The following is a 19,820-nucleotide window of genomic DNA, read 5'->3' on the forward strand; positions in this document are numbered from 1 at the left end:
TTGTTTTTTAATTTAAATGTAATGTTTTGGATGTCTGGACTCATTAATGTTTTATATTTTGGATCATTTTAGGTGTTTATTTGCTCACTATCTTACAATTAGCAGAAACTTTCTGTGGGCACTTCCCCCTGAGTCCTTTCCAGGATTTAGATTGCTTGCTAGGTAATTGTGCTTAATAAGCCATTCTGGCCTCCTAATGTTACCCAGGTATTGTACACTTCCATAGCTGCATATCAGTAAAGATTAGAAATCCCAGCAACCACTTCTCATTTAAAAGAAAACTGGCCAGGCTCTTTCTGTTAAGATCTGTTGCAAAGCTCTAAATCCTTAACCCTGTCTATTAACTCATTCACTGCTGCTAATGGCTAATAGCTCTCCAGACTACGCAGCCTCCATGTTTCTGTGGAGAGGAGGAGTCCACAGAAGTGGATACTATTTTTTAAGTTTGGTAAGAAAGAGCAGTGGAAACTAAAAATGTCCTAATTGGATCTTCTGATTTTTTTTTTTTCTGTTTCAAAAAAGAAACACAAGCTGGACTTTGTACTTCATAAGCAGTATGATGGTAGCGCGGAGAGTACATGAGCACTTCAGCTCTTATCAAAGCGTTACTGAGTGGCTGAGGTGCTGTTTTGTTGAACTTGGACTGGATGTTCTTCAGTACCAATGCCTGGCATCCCAGGCATCTCATAATTAAGTTCAGAGACATATGGTGAAGATCCACCGTGACGGGAGGAATGATGCTAAAATTCCTTCTGGTGGGACAAATGTACTCCCAAAAGTTGCCAATCCTCTGGGTGCTTTCCACGAGCTCTTTAAACAGATCTCTCTTTGTCCTGGCCTCTCTAAAAGGCAACAGAACCCCCTAAAAGAAGGTACACCATGCCCAAGGTGTTTGTAGGGCACATGGAGATGAGTAGAGTAAGATCGGTTATCATGAAAAGCAGTAGGGTCACAACATGCCACCTGTTGATGCATTGTGTTTTGGTAAGCACTGTGCCTGAGTAGGCTAAGGGAGAATTTGAAGGAGGATACTCATAGAATCATTAAGGTTGGAAGAGACCTCTAAGATCATCGAGTCCAACCGTCAACCCAACACCACCATGCCCACTAAACCATGTCCCTAAGCGCCACATCTACACATCTTTTAAATGCTTCCAGGGATGGGGACTCCACCACTTCCCTGGGCAGCCTGGTCCAATGTTTAACCACTCTTTCAGTAAAGAAATTTTTCCTCATGTCCAATCTAAACCTCCCCTGGCACAACTTGAGGCCATTTCCTCTCGTCCTATCGCTTGTTACTTGGGAGAAGAGACCGACACCCACCTCGCTACAACCTCCTTTCAGGTAGTTGTAGAGAGCAATGAGGTCTCCCCTCAGCCTCCTTTTCTCCAGGCTAAACAACCCCAGTTCCCTCAGCTGCTCCTCATAAGACTTGTTCTCTAGACCCTTCACCAGCTTCGTTGCCCTTCTCTGGACACGTTCCAGCACCTCAATGTCCTTCTTGTAATGAGGGGCCCAAAACTGAACACAGTATTCGAGGTGCGGCCTCACCAGTGCCGAGTACAGGGGGATGATCGCTTCCCTGATCTGAATACTGAGGAGATTTAACCAGTAACTTGATGGAATTTCTCTTCTATGCGCATGTCTGAGGCAACTTTTGCAAATGAACCGTAAAGCTCTACAGTTCACTTGGAAAAATGTATGAGAAATAAGAAGGGTGGAGGTAAGTGTGGAAGGGCTTCCTGAATGAAAATAAGTAGATCACATATAATGTACTAGAGAAAGGGGAGGGCTACTTTGCGCGCTCTGCTTTTGGTAAGTCTGCTGACTCCAGAAAACTGTCCTGACATCATCATTCTGGGCAAATGGACAAGATGGGAATGCTGAGGGTGCAGTGAGGGGGAAGATGCAGTCATTAAGACTTGAGATGAAAGCCTGTAACTGCATGGCCTGTAATGAAAGGCTGTATCTCAGAAGGTACACAATGTAGACAGTGTCTGAAAATATGGGGGGGAATCAATAAGTGGGAAGTGGTGCTGGCTTAAAAATTGTTGCAACAGAGAAAGAAGGTAGGAACAGGAAAATGAAAACATAATTTTTTTTCTTGCTATATTAAATTTGACCTAACATCCATTTTCCATTGGTATTGCAGACTATGACTTTTGTTTAATCATTGTCAATTTTTTGGCATAGCATCCAGTTTTTCCTGAAGAGCTCTTTGTTAGGTCATTCTATGAATGCCATATGTGATCTTTATAAGACTGCTTCCCAAGTGGAAATGTGTTTATAGTAACGTTACTCATCTCTACACTTCTTGCCCTCCCTCCCCCTCCCCCCCACCTGAGTTTTGGATCTCTTAGGTGAGTTTAGCCAAACTTAAAGAGAATTAGTGGTTTAGAAAGTATGAAGCTCGTAACACTTTCCCTAAAATTATCAGCTGAATAGAGCAGAGATACCTAAGTATACTCACCTGCTGAGGTGGTATTGCAGTTCCACACCCATTTTGAGACAGTGTGGCCAGCTGGGCAAAGTGGTGTAGACTGCGGTTGGAGCGGGCTGTAGCACCGCCACAGCACTGAAAGCAGGGCTAGGGGAATTAAGTAATGCAGTTAGAGTATTTTAGTCCATAAGCTATTGTTGTGTATTATGATTACCTCAGATTTTGCTCTAATAAATTACCCAAGCTCACAATTGTCTAGAGAGGGGAAATACTTACGTGATCCAGCTGAGTCCTATAAATAGAGAATAGAAGAAGCAAAGAAGTTCTTTTGTACTTGGGGAAATATGGAAGTAAGCATAGTCAAGTGTAAATTTTAGAAAGGGATGGGTTCCCCCCACTCATTTCTCTTACTTGCCTTAACTGTTTGAAGACTCCTTGTAGAAACGTGTTCTGTTCTGTCTTGCAGACTTTTCTAGGTTGCCAGGAGAGTGACTGGAAATTTCTTAGATAATGTGTAATGAATAATGTAGCTGCTCTCTGAATAAAGCTTTGAGATTATAATTTTTTAAAAACAGTTATGCTGATTAAGTTGAAAGTGCCTCACCTTATTTCTGTTTCAGGAATTGCATTTAATTACAGTGAGATTTCTTTTCAGTAGTCATGTAGTACCATGGCTTTAAACCATATACTTAATTGACTTCTAAGGCTTCAGCTAATTCAAATTTAAATAGATATTTCAATTGTCAGATGTATTTTATTTTCTGCATCCTTTGGTGCAAGCATGGAAGTGGAGAAATGGGCTCATTTGCATGCAGCTTTCTCAAAAATATAGTGGAAGAGAGTGTTGTGTTTTGGTCCATATCTTGAAATGTGGGAAGTATAATAAGGTTTTTGTATGTTTTCCTGAGCTTTATGAAATTTGCCCTCAGTTCACATTTGGAGTCCAAGGAACACCTCACTTTGACAGCTGTGACTCAGGGTGGCTGTAGTCAAATGACAAAGCACAGCAAATGTTGCACGTGGGCTTGACTGAAGTGGAAAGAACAGATTTGGCACTACAAAACCAAGAGTTAAGCCAGTTCTTGCCAAAATGGAGCAGATGACCTCATTGCCGTTAGTGTAAATATTGGCAATTGCACACAAATGTCTTCAATCAATCCCTCAACTGGCTGTAAGTGTTTGCAGACAAACCGTAAGGGGAGAGGGAAATGTTGAATGGGTGGGGCCATGTCTTCCTTGAAACCAGCGGAGAGAATGACCCATTTTCTCTGCTTTGAAGCTGGGGCATCTAGAGGTGTAAGGCAACTTTGAAGTAAGCTGTGTGTATTGTAGCTTTCATGTAAATTTTTCTCCTACAATGAAATAGCTTGCTTATTCCTCTGCTCTTTATTTTGTTTTCTTTCACTCCCACACAGCATTTAGACCATATTAGAGATGTACAAATGTGACTTCCACTTAATGTTGTTGTTATTAATAAAGTTGTGGTTGCTGTTTTCTCAAATGTGCTACATGTTTGATGCTAATGAAGAACAAATACTTATGGGGCTTTGGAAGACATTACAGTGTGGTAAATATATGCCTGTTGACTTGAGAAGATGAATCATGATATGTTTATTTAATGCATATGACTTTTTTGAGCTGTTTGTCACAGAATTTGTATGCAATGCAGTCTCCTTTGCTAACATATCTGGAAAAGGATATTCTTCTTCCACCGAATAAAATGCATCCCCGCTGCTAATTGTCTTAACCTCTGCCATGCTGCTATCAACTATCCAACCTTTCCTAGAACAGTGGTGAACAGTGAGGCTTTTATATGATGGGTCCATTCACTCCTTCCTCTCTAGTAGGACTGTGATGTTTCATATTGATAACTTTGTCAGGAGCTGGAATACAGAGTGAGGAAAAGGAGTGCTTCGTGTAAAACCACCTACAGATGATACTTTAGTCCTAATCCTGAAACACATTCAAGGTTGGGATTTAGTGATTAAGCCTGCTTGAACTGGATTCAGACTTGAATCAAAATAAATCCTATCTGTCTCAAGAGCTGAAAGTAAGCGCTGCATGGGATATTGTTTTGGTTTGCTGGTACATATCCTAAATATAATGATCTTAACTCAAGTTTTAAACTTCTGCTTTGAAATTGTCTTACTGAAATCTAGTTAGTAGAAGCAAAGATCCTTGGGACTCTCTGACTTGAGTGCTATCACTATCGCCGTTAGGTTTTTGTACCTCAAGTCTATGTGGAGTTCAGATGCTTTTTATATCTAATCTTATGGAGAGTACTAATTTCAGAGTTGTTGTTCCTGTTGAATTAATTCAAGTGTGAGAGTGTGAAACTTACCGTTAAAAATGCAAGGTTATGTTCTTAGCAGTGACCAAATAAAAAGAAACTTTAATAAGCCATCTGTTTCATTAGGTCACCTGCTGGTTTGTTTGTGGTGATTTGAAAATGTTCTGGAACACAGTTGGGTCAAGCCATGTGGCTTCAAAATTGTGAGTCAAGATACAAGGTGTTGCGGACTGTGGTGGGTTTTGAAGGCATTAGCACTCCAGCCATCAATATGTATTCATGGCAGCGGGTTGGAACTTCATTTGCTGTGAAGATATGTGAATTTTAGACACAATCTGGGATCTTCATGATCCAGATCTTCATGAGGTAGCTTTCTAGCTACCTCATCTCCTGTACTGCAGCTCCCAAACTGGTGAATCCTGTTTTGTGCTGCAGTTAAATCATTGCTAAACGGTATCTTGGGTTTCTTCAGTTTGTTACGTGTAATCATGAGCCAGCTTAATGAAGATAACTGATGATAGTGGAGGAAGAGCACTGATGCCCTGTTAATGAATTTGGGGGTGATCTTGGTATACCAGTGTGGCCTTCAGCTTGCTTGGTAAAGGTCACCAGGGACAGTAAAGACTTGGATTCAGCCTCCATCTCTCTTGTTGACTAGGGGGAAAAAAAAGGGGGAGGAGGGGAAGAGTCAAGTTGTACTGAGGCCTTTGAGATAAGTCATTTGTTTCTGTGTATCTGAAAAGGAAACAAATTACATATTCGACAAAGATGGCTTAGAACAGCAGACAGTGAAAAATCAAGAGATGCAAGGGTTGAGATTAAAATATTGTGAGAGAAGATGCCCTAAAGACAAACACATTTCCTGAAGTCAGAGATCAGACTGAGAATTAAAATAAAATACTGAAGTTACAAGTGTAATTTTCAAGGTGGAACAATTATTTCATTTCAACTAATAACTTATTTGATAGTTGCCATTAATAAAATTTATCTTTAAAAGAGATGACAAAAGGTGTGGATGAATTTTTTGCCTGCGCTTATCACTCCCCCAACCCCAAAAGAAAACAGGTTAATAATTCTTTCTGGCCAGTTCTCACCAATACAAAGAGAGGAGAGGCTTTCAATTTGATTTTTCTGTGCTGTAAAGATTGTAGCTCAAGGAGTGGTGGGCGATATTCTGTAATCGGGGAAAATATCAACTCTAGCTTCCCCTGCTTCAAAACAATGTTTCTCTTCCTCATTTTTCCCCACTGTATTGTTAGCTGCATTGCACAAGGAGAAACTGCAAAGCAAGCAACAGCTCCTGGACTAGACAGTTGAGGGTTCTTGGATGCAAGTCAACTAGTAATTTGCCTAGGAAACTGTGGCTTTGGGACTTCTGGGGAATTCTAGGTTATCTGGAGGCAAGATTTCTAGCAGCCATTGTTGCTAGAAACAACCTCTTGTAGTTCAGAGTTTATATTAACTCACATTGGTGCTGTCCTGTCCTGCCACAGGTAGCGTGTGTATACGTAGTTTGTGTGTGTCTTGGGTAACACTTGTGGCATCTGGATTTTGGCCTGTTTCACACAGACATGCGTTAGACCATCTCTTGGCCAGTCTCAACGTGAGGAAAATTCCTTGGTGCTTAAACTCTCTCTCAAGCTCGTTCTCAACACTGTCATCTTCATGGTTGTGGGACCTTTGGTTTGTTTGTTTTAAGCAGTGCTTATTATCTCTGAGCACTCTTCTGGAACAGCAAAAGAATAACACTGCACAAGAGGAAATCACTTAATCCCACTAAAAAAATTGGATGCTACCTTTGTAGAAACACTTCTTAAAGAAAGTCGTGCACTGATTTCAAAACTACAACTTGTTCCTTTCTAATAAAATTTTGTGTGCAAAAGATTTACGCTTGATATTTTGACTTGAACCTGCCATGAAAGGTTTTTGCCCATTTATTGATGGGAAGCAGTGTATCTTGTAGGTATTTCTCCTTCATCAGTCCAAGGGAGGAGGCTCTTTGGTAAATACTAGTTAGCTTGTTTCCAGTAGCCAATTCTGTATTTGCAGTCATCTTCATCTGGAAAATGTTACTTTGCTCTATACCAGGATTCCTATGTTAGGGAGGATCTGCCAAATGCCTCCCTGTTCACAGGGGGTACTGTCACGCTTTTCTAGATGGTTTATAAGCTCTTTCTGAGGAGCTGAACTGGCTTATTTGTACTTGGGTGGTTTTGGGGTTTTTTTGCTTTTTCAATCAAGCCTTGCTTGCACTAACTGTTCTTAATAACAGCTTCCAACCTGGGTGGAACAAGCTGCCTCTTTGTCCAGAGCCCTATCTGGTATCATAATAGGGAAGGGTCTAGGGGCACAACTTGGCCATAGTGCACAGAGAATGAGAAATAAAGGGAAAGTGCTAAACTCTAGATGATGTTTGGTTATAGCTAATTATGAATGAAAGTGTGCTCACTTTTAAGTACACCAAACAGCATGCGGATTATTTGTTGGAGGAACAGAAAGTTGCTGAAGTGGTTGGTCAAAATTCTGCAGTTGGCTTCAGCTTCAGCAGAATTTTAGCCCTGATTAGAGGTGCACGCTGCTTTTGGATGATGTGAACCTTCTAAAGATTAGAAACAAGGTGAAATCAACATCTTAATTTTAGCTCTCAGGGTTCTCATGACTTAACACTTATGTCAAGGATAGATAGGTTTTGCAAACATCTGCTTGGAATATCTCTTTTTCTTAAATACAAGAAAAGCCCATTGCACTTTGTCAGTTCTGCCTGTCTTCTATGAAGTTGCAGCCTTTTTGTAGTTTGTAAACGAGCTGTGAAGAGGTAGCCAAATAGTAGCATATATATGTATGTGTGTATATATGCTGGATTTTTTTACACTTAAAAACTGAACAAATGTCTGAAAGAGTAAGATATCATCAGCCGATTAGGATAAAAGGAGAATTTAGGGAAAATTTGATTAATGTATGGCAAACAATGTGATTGAGGAGGCTTCAGGCAAGGTAGTGGAGAACAAAAAGCACATGGGAGAGAGGTGGGGGGAGGAAGTAGATGGGGATGTCAAATTTCAGATGCTTGGATCCGATCAGAAATACCTGTCACTATGGAGCTGATCACTGAAAAACTGGGGGGGGGGAAGCTGTGATCAGAGGCATGCTATGGCTTGTGTGCTTCTGCTCAGTAAATTAGCTTTGCATTCCTATTCCAAATCATTGCTAACATAAGAAGTTATGCATAAGGTGAACTGGTTTTGAACTTACGGGATTGTGAAACCTCAAGTGAGCTTTTCTCCCTCCACCCCTTTCCATTGGCTTCAGAGAAAAATTTGTATGGTATTGGAGGTAAGGGTTATTTTGCGTTCTCTACTGCAAAAGCACGGTGTGCATTCTGTATGCAAACTTAATTTGAAAAACGTTTTCGGAGCTGTCAGAATGGCCCTCAGTGGAAAGGCAAAGAAGCTATTAATGGTACGTGAGTTAACCGTCAGCAAATAAAGAACTGAATACATAGAAAGGAAAACCAAATGCTAATAAAAAGGTGTTATAGATTTATAACTGGGAAGCAGAGATAGGCGTATGGCCAAAAGATTTTCTGGTTTTCAGACCTCTCTGTAAACTTCTACTGCACAGTCCTAGAAACCAAACCAATCCTAGATTTTTTTTTTTTTTTTACTTATTATAGACTAGCTTTGCTTAGAAACTATAATGAGACACAGTGATTACAGCACATAGATCTTACTCATCTGATGTCTGTGTATGTACTGTTTTCAGTGACAGGTCCCTGAAAGAATCCCATTAGCACTTGTGGGGCACGCAGTCCTTTAATTCAGCCCTGCGTATTGGTCCGACGGAAGCACATACTGCAGGCTGCTTTTATTGTTTTGCTGTCACTATTTAGCCTATTAAAACTACTTGCCCTGTAAGAAAATGAATGGGAATATTTCCCCCAAGCTCAGACTGTTTCAAAGACACTTTGTTCGGATCATTTGCCACTTCGGTGAATGTTGTTTTTAGAATTGGAAGTGTCAGCAAATATTTCGTTATTAAATGATGCCTCCCTTTAGTCTTTTTTTTTTTTATTTTTTAAAGATGGACAGTAGGAGAACAGATGACCAAAACTGATCTGCACTGAACGCAAGACTGTACGTTGTGTGCTGACTGGGGGGAAAAAATGCACTTGCTGGCTTGCTAAATTGAGATAATACTTTGGATGTTGACAGACAGAGAAACAATTAGAGCTGTCGGATGCTTTGCTGACGTGTGCGTTGTCACATGGAGAGATGGCTTGTTTTGTGCCAGTAAATGTGAACTGTTCAACTCTCAGCAAGATATTAAGTTAATTAATTAAGTTCCTTACGGCTGGGCTTGGAATGTGAGGTCTGTTTATTTGTGAAGACAACTGGTCCAGGAATAAACCACGGAGGTCACTGATGGGACCTGTTAGGTGTTTTCTCAATTGCTGTTACATTACAGGCTAGTAAAAGACTTTCTTCTCCTTAGTTTATTGGTACATTAAAACGGTGTTACCTGACTGAAGTGCTTTTGTATTTGTACACTGTTAATACTTGTGCGGATAGTAGTTTTCTTTGAAGTATGTCACTTTATGTGGGAAAATGTTTATTTAAACTTTTTGATTTCTTTGGGTTTGCAGGTGCTTACTAATGTCTCAGAAGACTCTACTTCTGTATACACTGGTATTCTTAAAAGCTATCACTTTTTTGTTGATTAATTATACCAGCATATTGGAAATCTGGTTTTACTTATACATTTGGACTTATTCATGTTTCTTTTGTTTTCTAAATGGGTACATCTGGACAGGGGTTTCGGGGTGCGTGCTCTGCTGACTTTCAGCAGACTTGCTTAGTGCTTCTCCACTAAAGCTTGACCTGTCAATGTGGTGTGCCTGCTCTGGCTCTAAACGGGCTTTGAGGTGTGTCGCTGCTGACTGCCACAGCTTGTCAGGTGAAGATCAGTGTGTCTTCTGGATCATGTGTCGGTATTTGTCAGCTGCAGAATGAAGTATTTGGTTGTAGAAGGGAAATCATATATCCACTCTAGCTTGAGGGCTGCACTAGTACATCTTTTTGATGCAGAAAGAGATGTTCACTTCACCAGGAGAAAGCAGCCCTGAGAAAGCAGCTCTGATTAGACTGTAAAACATAAACTCGGGAAGCAAATATTTAGTACAGTTCTTCCTGCATCGTTTCTGCCTCCACGTGCAGTTCTGTTAAATCCATCAGCATCATCAGATTCCATGTTTCTTGTGTAACCCTACTCTGCTTGTCCTTACTAATCTTCTCTAAATAACTTTCAGATTTCTTTTACTCTATTCCTGTGTTACCCATTTTCCTAGTACTTAATTCTTCAAAAATATTGTCTTTAGTTTTATTACTTTATCCATATTGGATTACCTGAATACATGAGCTTCCTTTATTGTATTATCGTGGTGTATTTTTCCTCTATCTGCTTAAATAACCCAGCGCTCTCATTAGTTTTTTGGGGTGGGGTTTTTTGTGTGTGTGTTTTGGTGGTGGTGGTGGTGTTTTTTGTTTTGTTTTTTTGTTTGTTTGGGTTTTTTTAAGAAAAATCACCATTATTGGTGGTTTGGTTTTTTGGTTTTGTTTTAGGGTGGGTTTTTTCTAATTCTTAAGACAAGTCGTCTTGGAGTTGTTACTCTGAAATTTATGAAATTCAGCATCTCGGCAGTTCCAGCTGGAAATTAATTTTTGTGAGCCATGATGCTGGTGGATCTCTTTATGCAGAAGAAAAGCAGCTCCTACAAAAGCTGTGCCCATAGCAAAACCACTAGAGTTCAGAACAGTAATTAAGCTAGAAGTTAACACCAGATAAACCTTGAGCGGCTTGACTGTTGGTAACAAGACAGCAGAGGGCAAATGGCTGATTGCTAAGTCCTAACCTCGCTCCCTAGGTTTCTAACTTTATTTCTATGCTTCAAAGTTTTCCCGGTATTTGAGTGCAGAAAGAGATTTTTGGACTCATGGGATGTTTTCTGTTTCAGAAGAAAGCAACCCTCTGAACATTTTTTCCATTTACAAACTTTGGGAATTTTCTTTTTTAAAATTAAATTGGGAGCTAGTACACCATACTAGCTGGTATGACTTTGGTGTTATTTCAGCGAAGGCAGTAGAACCATGCTCAAAAGCGAGAACTGGCTAGACTGGATGGTATGGCTTGCTTTTTGGTTTAGTATCATTGCAGTGCCTATGGAAAAACCCAGGATAAACTTTAGCCAAAGTCTGTTTCCTTACAGAACCAGCACAGTGTTGGCAGGAGTGAAACCATCTCTACAACACTTTCCCTGATGCATCTCCTTGTTTTAGAGAAAGAAAGAAGCAATCTCTCTGCTTGCTTTCCTTTCTGGGTTTTCCAGTGCTGGTACTAAATGCACAGGTTTGTTGGGACCAAGAACCTTCAGCTGCTTCTGTATGGAGAGCAAGGTTGGACTCTCACAGATGGCTGTAATTAAAAACATTTCCCCCTTGCGCCACTACCTGCTAGGAATTATTGAACAAACACTGAAAGTGTCTATAACCAGTCCCTTGAGACATCCAGGCAATATGTAAAGGAAGAGGGGCACCTGTTACTGGAAACTGTTACGAGTTTACTCCGGAGTGTTTGTTTAATGCTATTTCTTTTGGTGCTTTTTTTGTGATAACTTTGAATATTTTAGGAAATAAACTGTAATGAAACTTCTGGTAAGTCTACAGAATGGGTAGATATTGCTAAAGCAAGGGATGTTTGATTCCTGTTATTATTTTTAAAGCAAGGAGGCTGCGTTGCCTCTTCTACCCAATAGATGTTAAGGTGAATTTGTTAACTTTTTACATCTGTAATGCCTCACTATAAACACCAGGATTTTTTTCTCTTCTAGCTGCTGAGAGAAGTCTGCTGCATTCTCTCTGGTGTAGCCGCAAGTATGACTTGACTGATTTGCATTCATGGCTCTTGGATGATCTGGTGAACCATGGAGCTCAAAGTATGGGTGGATGGAGTCCAGAGAATTGTGTGTGGGGTCACCGAAGTCACAACATGCCAGGAAGTTGTAATAGCCCTTGCTCAGGCCATTGGTAAGTAACTCTGTCAGTTAGGTGTCTGGGAACTGGGGTGAAACTTTTTTTTATTAAGCTAAACCGAGGGGAGGTGGGGTTGCACTGAATGTCAGTAGAGCATGAACATATAATGCACAGTGGGATAACCTTGCACTGTAAACTTGCAGCCTTTGATTTTTAACCTGCCAGAGAGAGATTAAAAAGAAAGAAAAGAAATGCTTTGAACTCTATAAACTTCCATTCAGTACAAATTTATTCTCTAAATAATAATATGCTGCTGTTTGTCATTGTAAATACAGCCTGGACTAAGGAAGGTACTAACTGTCAATGTTTTGAGTACCAAAGAAATATAAAAGCAGTGCAAAATAATTGGTTGGCTTTCACAAGCTAATGATGCTCATTGAAATTATATGCATTGTAAGTATCCCTAGCTATACTGTGAATAGTATAGATCAATGAAATAGATCCTTCAAGCTCTCCTCTTACTCCTGCAGGCCACATAACTCGGTAGTAATGAAAGCATAACTTGAAGTCTGTTCAGTGTTAGCTATTTGCTGAACAGTTTAGTGAAAAAAAAAAAAAAAATCTTTCAGGTTCCACTACAAGAAAGAACATTCCTTCAGTCTTGTCAGATCTTTCTCAGTGATTGAAAGCATCCTGAATAAGCCTCAACTTCATCCCTTCAGTGCTTCCTATGCTGAATCTTTGCTAAAATTTTATAATTGGCTTTACATACTATTTAAATTTAGGCATTAAAACCTATGTCTTACCTAAAATTAAATTCATAATTTAAGGGCTAGCTTTTGCATTTGTCAATATTCCAGCAGTTTTGCAAGATTGTATTAGCAGTCTGACTCGATTGCAAAATAATAATTTTCTAATAAAAACCAACTTAGGGCCATGAATGTCAACTAGATAGTCTACCTATAAGCATGAAGTCAATTTCTCTGAATTTCTGTGATGTTTATTTATTTAAATGTGTACTTGTGAACATCATTTCCATATACTTTCATCTGATGGAGTAGAAGACTGGCACTTTTTTTATTTTATATCTTAAGGGGATCGAACACAATGCTAGCATGTGTATACTCTGTCTATATGCATCAAATACCTTTTAAAGTTTCATTTAAAAATTGTAGAAAGTCAGTACGCCTCTAAAATCTTGTATTCAATGGTTAACTGTTAAGTGTGCTTTTACTGTTTGTGTTAGTTGCAGCTTTTCATTTAATGCTAATTGATTTATGAATTGCTTGCTTCCGTACCTCATTTTCTGCCTATAGGTTTTTTTAAGACACAGTTATGTTAGTACGATTATTTCCTAGTAATGATTAAGAAGTGTAACGTATTTAGAAAAAATAAATAAATAAACTGGTTGTGATAGACTTCTGTTCTTTACTTTGCTTTCAATATCTCTTTCATCCTGTTTCCTTTGCCTCCTCCCCCAAAACAAAAAATGTCAGACTCCCAGTTCTAGACAATAATTTAATGTTCTCCCGTGTAATTACTCTTTGTTTTTTCTGTATCCTCAGTTATTAGCCTGAACTCTGAAAAGACTCCATCAGTCTTGGAAACGCACACAGTTTTTGTCAACTCAGCAGACTTCCTTTTCTGTAACACGTCATCAGTTCATGTGGGGCATGCGACTCTGGTTCCATGCGGAGATAAATTTCAGTTGCAACCAGAGCCAAATTAAGATAATCCTTTGGAAATTCCTTCCTGAGGCAAATATGCTCTCTAGAAAACACCTAGAGTAATTGCGCTCCAGTTTCTCACTGGAGCTGCTAGGACAATATTAAACACCATATAAATTACACTTGTGTGTCTTTGGCAGATAGGGCTTTCCCAACCCTCCTGTCAGGCCATTCATCAGAAAAGCAACCACATGCCTGCCCCTTTGATTTGGCTATAGGTACCAGCTTACCAGGCATATTTGTCCCTCGAATTTGAATGGGAATCTATTAAAATGTATCCCTCTAGCTCTCACCTGACATTTGGTGGTGGAAAGTAGCCAGTCTTAGTTGGCTTCCTCCTTGGTTGGCTCTGATCTTATTTTCCACTTTGCAGTCTGGCTCCTTCAGCAGTCGCATAGCTTAGCAGGACTCAGTATTATTTTGTCTGTCTGTCTGGTCTGTCTGCAAAGTTTTTGAGATGCTCCTTTTGTTTTATCGTGTCTTACAGTTTATTGCTAGGTCCTTGACTTAAAAAATACAACACAGACACACAATGCAGTCTTCTTCACTGAGCCTGAAATATGAACTGCAATAGGTGTATCATTTGTGATGAAGTGCAGTGTCTGGAATATCTGCAAATTAACTTACTTTATAGCCGTATCCACTGAAGAAAACACAAGCCGAAGATACTTGGATTAAGACATCCATAGTTCAAGAAGCTTCTCATGGACAAACTGAAGGTGCCTCTATTCTAGAGATATGGAAAGTAAAGCTTTACAATGTATTTCAAAAATAGGAAAATCAAAATTATTATAGAATGGGCTGTGTTTGGAAGGCACCTCTGAACATCTTCTAGTCCAACTCTGCTGCTCAAAGCAGGCACAGCTAGAGCAGGTTGCTCAGGACCATCTGCAGTCGGGTTTTGAGTATGGCCAAGTATGGAGACTCCACCACCTCTCTGGGCCACCTGTTCCGGTGTTCAGTCACCCTTGCAGTAAGAGGTTTTTTTCCTTATGTTTAAATGGCATTTCTTGTATTTCAAGAAATTTCTTTTGCTGTCAAATGCAGGGCCACATCTCCTGATCTCCCACTGTGATAAGAGCAACAAAAAGGTTTCCATCTATTTACTTTCCAACTCTCCCCTCATGTCATGGAAATTCAGTAATAACTTTCTTCAGGATACAAAAGTATTCTTCCCCCTCACCCAGATGCAAAGACAAAGACTTATGTTCTAGGGCTATTTTAGCCAAACAAAAATAGTAAGTCGTGCTGGGTTATGCCCCTTTGTAGGAGGTTCTGTCCCATACCCAAAGTGTAGCCTAATCCTTTGGCAGTGGAGTTCTGTCACTTAATTTGCCTGGCTAATGCTCTTTGACCTATTCCTTACAAATTGGCATCTGCCACTATTGACTCTTTCAGTGGAAAGGCCTGCATGTGTCTCTTCCTTTGAGGTTGTACTCCTGATGGATAACATTTGTGTTACCTGTTCTTGTGCTATGATCTGCTTCCCCTGTTGCCCATCTCTTGATTGTTGAGGAATAGGAACTGATTCTACTCCAAGTTTCTGTACAAATTAGGGTTTTTTAACTTCTTGTTTGGCTTGAGGTTAAAGGGTTTGAATTAAGTCTCAAATAAACCTCATTCTTTAAAACGAAAAGAAGAGAGACAGTTGTCTCTTTCAGGGATCCCAGCAAAGCTTGTTTTAAAAATACATGTATATATTTTAATGAATGTGAGAGAGAATAATATCAATTGGATGTAATTTTGGATACTGTAATTGATTGTGTCTCTAAATTAGAATGAGTTAGAAATGCCTTAGCTGGAGGGAGGGTCTCTGGAATTCTGTTCAAGACAGGCATAAAACTATCCAGTTACAAGTTTCCAGAGAGTGAAATCACCTCCCACTGGGATCTTGAGGAACACTTCATATTACCTTTTATGAGTTTTATCCAGGGCTGCTTTATTTCCTTTTTTTTTTTTTAACTCAGGCTGCTTGCAAATTACAAAGAGGAAGATTTGGCCTTATAATACAAATAAGAGAAGTGATCATTTCATAATGAGAAACTAAGCCCTCACCAAAATGTAAAAATATACCACAGCACACAGTTTAAATGGAGAACCATGAGTCTTGTTTTAAAAATATTTTTGCCAGGAGAGATGAGCTAGATTTTATCACATCCATCATTGTCTATTTTTAAAATGTATATTTCACAGCAAATTCTGCCTGTTTTTCTGCTTCTACTAGCTTTTCTGTGCATTCTGTGAAAATCATGCAAGAATGGCTTCATATAAATGTTGCTTGCTCATTTTGATTCCTTTTCTTAATTTGGGCAACTGAAAAACAAGTAAAAAAGAAGTTATTGATACTTTTCAATTGTACGTATGATGAGATAGTTGGTGAATCCAGTCAGGGGTCTGTTTTGCAAAGTACTATATGGACTTAATAGTCGAATGCGTGTGAGCGTAGTGGCTTCTCTCAAACTCATTGTAATACTGAGGGGAAAAACAGATGGTATCCTAAAAGAAAGTGAGCTAATCATGGTAGCTGATAGTTTAGGCAAATGTAGTTTTGCTACGGAAGATTTCTTTTTTTTTAAATTGGCTTTTACTTGTTTTCCATTCAAATCTAAAAAATAAAAATCTTCCAAAGGAACATGGTGATGAATAGCGCAGTCACAAATATACTTGCCCTGTTTCTTCAGAAGTGTTCTCCCAGTTCCAGCCCCTGTGAGGATTTTTACTGCACTTACTGTGATTTCTTTTCCCTCTGGAGACTAGAGTGCATCTTCTGTACTCAGAATGACATGTTTGTTTCCTAGAAAGACAATATTTCAGTCCAGAGACGTGAAGCTTGAATTTCTTACCAACGTGCGCTTTTGTTTTCTGCCCTCTCCATAATTTTCTGTGGCAAATAATTAAAATGGCAGACTTGCTTTAAATAGTGCTGTGGATTTTGGTTTTCTGGCTGTAGCACAATATCAGGAGAATATGAGCAACACTTCACTGAACAAGAAGTACAGCTGTGTCTTTTTAAAATTAAACAAATGCAGCTGTCAATTTTTTTATTGCAGTTGAGTATTTTTCCTCAAAGATAAATGGGGTGTATTTATGAAAATAAAGCACAGATTTGTTCCTGCTGTTTCAAACATGCATTACAGCGTTGTAAGGCTCAGCCAGAGTAGTATCTGGAAAAATGACACCACTTCATTGTTGTGTCTTCTTATGTTCGTCCCTTCCTCCAAATAATTTCTGCTAAAGCAAGTGCCAGAGCTGGCTGTCAGACACTTTGAGAGAGAGAAAAGAGTCTGGGGTTGAATTGAATCATAGCGCTGAGTCTGAAGAGGATTAGAAAAAGGGAACAATTCTTGTTGTGTACAAACTAAAGTTTTTAAACACTGAATTAATCATGTAGTTTACTGCTAAGAATCACTTAAAATTTGTGTTATTTTTGACCCCAAAATTTCATTCTCTGCTGCTTCAAATAGCAACATTAAGAGGGCTAATAAGAAGTACAAGAAAGCTGCATGCTGTGGTGATCCCATGGTGTGAACATATAAACTTTCTGGTTCAGAAATCTAGTGACAGTAACCTTGCTGAAAGGCATGGTGCTTGAGTGGGATGATTTGTTGCCACCTTTAATGATGTGGTATGTCTAGCGTAGCTGTGGCATGTGCGCTGAGACCTGGGCTGCTTTATCTGCTTTGCCGTGTCTTGCTGTTTGACCGCAGCCAAACTGCTCCTCCGCGTTGTTTTACCTATTTAGGAAATGAGTCTAAAATAAGTGCGGTACCTCGGGGTGCTTAGGCGAAAGGCAGTTAAAAGGATGAAATGACTGTAAGTGCTTTGTTTTGTCACATTATGATAAACTCTTGTATACACTTTTTTTGAGCGAAAGGATAATAGTAATAAACTAAGACTTCAGTCCTGATAAAGACGCATAATCACATTGTGAGCACAGCTGGACCTAGTGAACTAAGCAGACCGCTCTCACTGTCGTTAGACTTGGGCCTGTATATCTCTGTGGGCATGTTTTCCTAGGACTGGACCCCTCCTCTGATTTTCCTTGTTCTCTATGGTATGCATACACGCGCGTGCAAAATACGGCATGAGTTAAGAAATCTGAGTAACACAAACTCTAACCTCTATTTTAAAGGGTTTTTTACTCTTAATCTTTCTTGGGTATTTAATGAGTTCTCAGGTAGCTAGAATGCTATTTTTTTAAATTGCTACGGATGTTAACTTAAGTATCACGTAATGAATGAAATGTCAGCTTCGTATTTCAAAGATACTGAGTTCAAATCATACTGGGACTATTAAAATTGCCAGCAATTACTTTTCTCTCAGTGCTGTTAAAGATTCAGGAGTTACTGCTGTCACCACTTTGGTAAGGCAGAGTATTTTCTCCCACGTTTCACATGTTAAGAGTTCTTACAAGATTTTACCCATGTAAAATTATTTTTCTTTTGTATTACCTTGTTAAGGAAGACAGCATCCAGTTGCCTAGGGCTAGAGGGCTATCTCTGGGAAACCAAGGTGGTCAGAAAGCTGTATCCAGGCTGGGGAGCAGGTACATTTGTCAGTGGCCCCCTGGGGCAGTCTGGGTTTGGCTTGAGCATGTGTTGGAATACCTGGCTTTACCTCCATGGAAACCTGCACGCAGACAGGCAACAGTATGTATATTCTCACTATGCACTGTTGTGAGTTTGGCGTGCTAATTCAGATTTAGCTCAAGAGCAAGACTAGTACAGCTTCCTTTTTAGTTTGGCTGTCTTAAAACTTGCGTGTAAGACAGAGGTTGCATTTTCTTTTTTCAGACTCTGTCCAGAGTGCCACCTTGCAGGGAAGGTCTTTGGCACAGCTGCTGTGCAGCAGCAGAGGTGGTGGGGTCCCTGAGAAAAATGGGAGCTAGGAGTATGCCTGCCAGAGAGCAACTCCCCTGGCACCAAGAGCATCCTGGCAGTCTTGGGGAAAGAGGAGAAACTGGGAGGAAGACCGCATGACCTCTAGTGACAAAGGCCTGCTCTTGCCCACCCTAGCCCCTTCCCTAGGGAAGGAGAGGTACCTCCATGTTTAAGACTGCTCATCTAGCCACCTTTCCCAGAAATAGTATGAGACCAGGGCAATGACTCACCTGCTTCCATCGACTCACTGCTGTAGGTCCTGGCTGTGAAGCATGGGAGACACTTAATGGAAGATGGATCTTACTTGGTGCTTGAAATAAACTTTTGTAGCCTGACTGGAAAGATAAGGCACAGATAAGTTTTTCTTACAGGTATCGTGCTACCTGCATACAAAAAAAATGTAGTGCCTGTCCCTGAAATGCTTTGCATGTAGAAGGTGATGCTCTTTTGGGAGGGAGAAAACAGATGAATCATTTCTGTCCTGAAAAACAGTATTGATGACCTGAGGTTACAGTCCTGCCAAAAGTGTTGCATGAGAAACACTGCTACTGCAACTTTCCTTTGGAATTTCATTTTGACTTTTGGCAGCAGCAATAGTCGCTCTTGTCTACTGTGTCAGCTGCAAATATTAAAGCATATAGAGAAGCTTAAAGTGAATAATAGTTATATGGGTCCTACTACCTTCATGGAGTGTAGTTTAAAAGTCCGCCTCTTGAGAGTCTAAAAAAAATGTTCAATTACCTTGTTCCTATATTTCATTAGTTTAATCACCGTTCATTGTAATGGAATCTGTGTTTAAATGATCAAATTACATCAATCCCAAACTAAGACTACAGTGGTTGGGCACATGACATGGGCACTTGGGTCCAGAGCTTGCTGTTTCGCTGTGCAGCAGAGGAGTGGCTGATCCAGGATATTGGCTGTAATTAGCTCTTTAATGTCTCATTGATCAAGCGATAACCAGTGGGATTAGAGCCGGGTTCAATCCACTCGTGACAGCTAGTTGCAGGCTATCAGAACATCGGTGTTCTAGAGTCCACATATTTCCTTTTTTTCATCTCTTTCTCACTTTTAAAATAAAAGATTGTTTTGAAGATGTTCCTGTATTAATAGAACTTGTGATAAGTTTGTATGCTTAGGTAGCTGTAGGTGTAAACTTAACCTGTTAACCTTGTGTCGTGGTTTAACCCCAGCCGGCAAGGGCGCACCCCCCAGCCGCTCGCTCACTCCCCCCCCCCCAGTGGGATGGGGGAGAGAATCAGAAGAGCAAAAGTGAGAAAACTCATGGGTTGAGATAAGAACAGTTTAATAATTGAAACAAAATAAAGTAAAATCGTAACAATAATAATAATAACAATAATAATAGAAGAGTATACAAAACAAGTGATGCAGAATGCAGTTGCTCACCACCCGCCAACCGATGCCCAGCCAGTCCCCGAGCAGCGGTCACTGCCCCCT

General features: G+C 39.9%; 1 protein-coding gene across 1 annotated transcript in view; it reads left to right on the top strand.

Moving 5' to 3' along the window:
- Positions 1–19,820, top strand: part of RASSF8 (Ras association domain family member 8) — a 54,184-nt gene that overhangs the window by 19,113 nt on the left and 15,251 nt on the right. Inside the window, exon 2 of the mRNA XM_009279027.1 lies at positions 11,614–11,815. Coding sequence (XP_009277302.1) covers positions 11,707–11,815 — 109 coding nt within the window. The 5' untranslated portion in view covers positions 11,614–11,706. The remainder of the gene's footprint in view (positions 1–11,613; positions 11,816–19,820) is intronic.

This window comes from Aptenodytes forsteri, unplaced genomic scaffold, assembly GCF_000699145.1.
Source record: "Aptenodytes forsteri isolate BGI_AS27 unplaced genomic scaffold, ASM69914v1 Scaffold241, whole genome shotgun sequence".
In the NCBI taxonomy this organism is placed as follows: Eukaryota; Metazoa; Chordata; class Aves; order Sphenisciformes; family Spheniscidae; genus Aptenodytes; species Aptenodytes forsteri.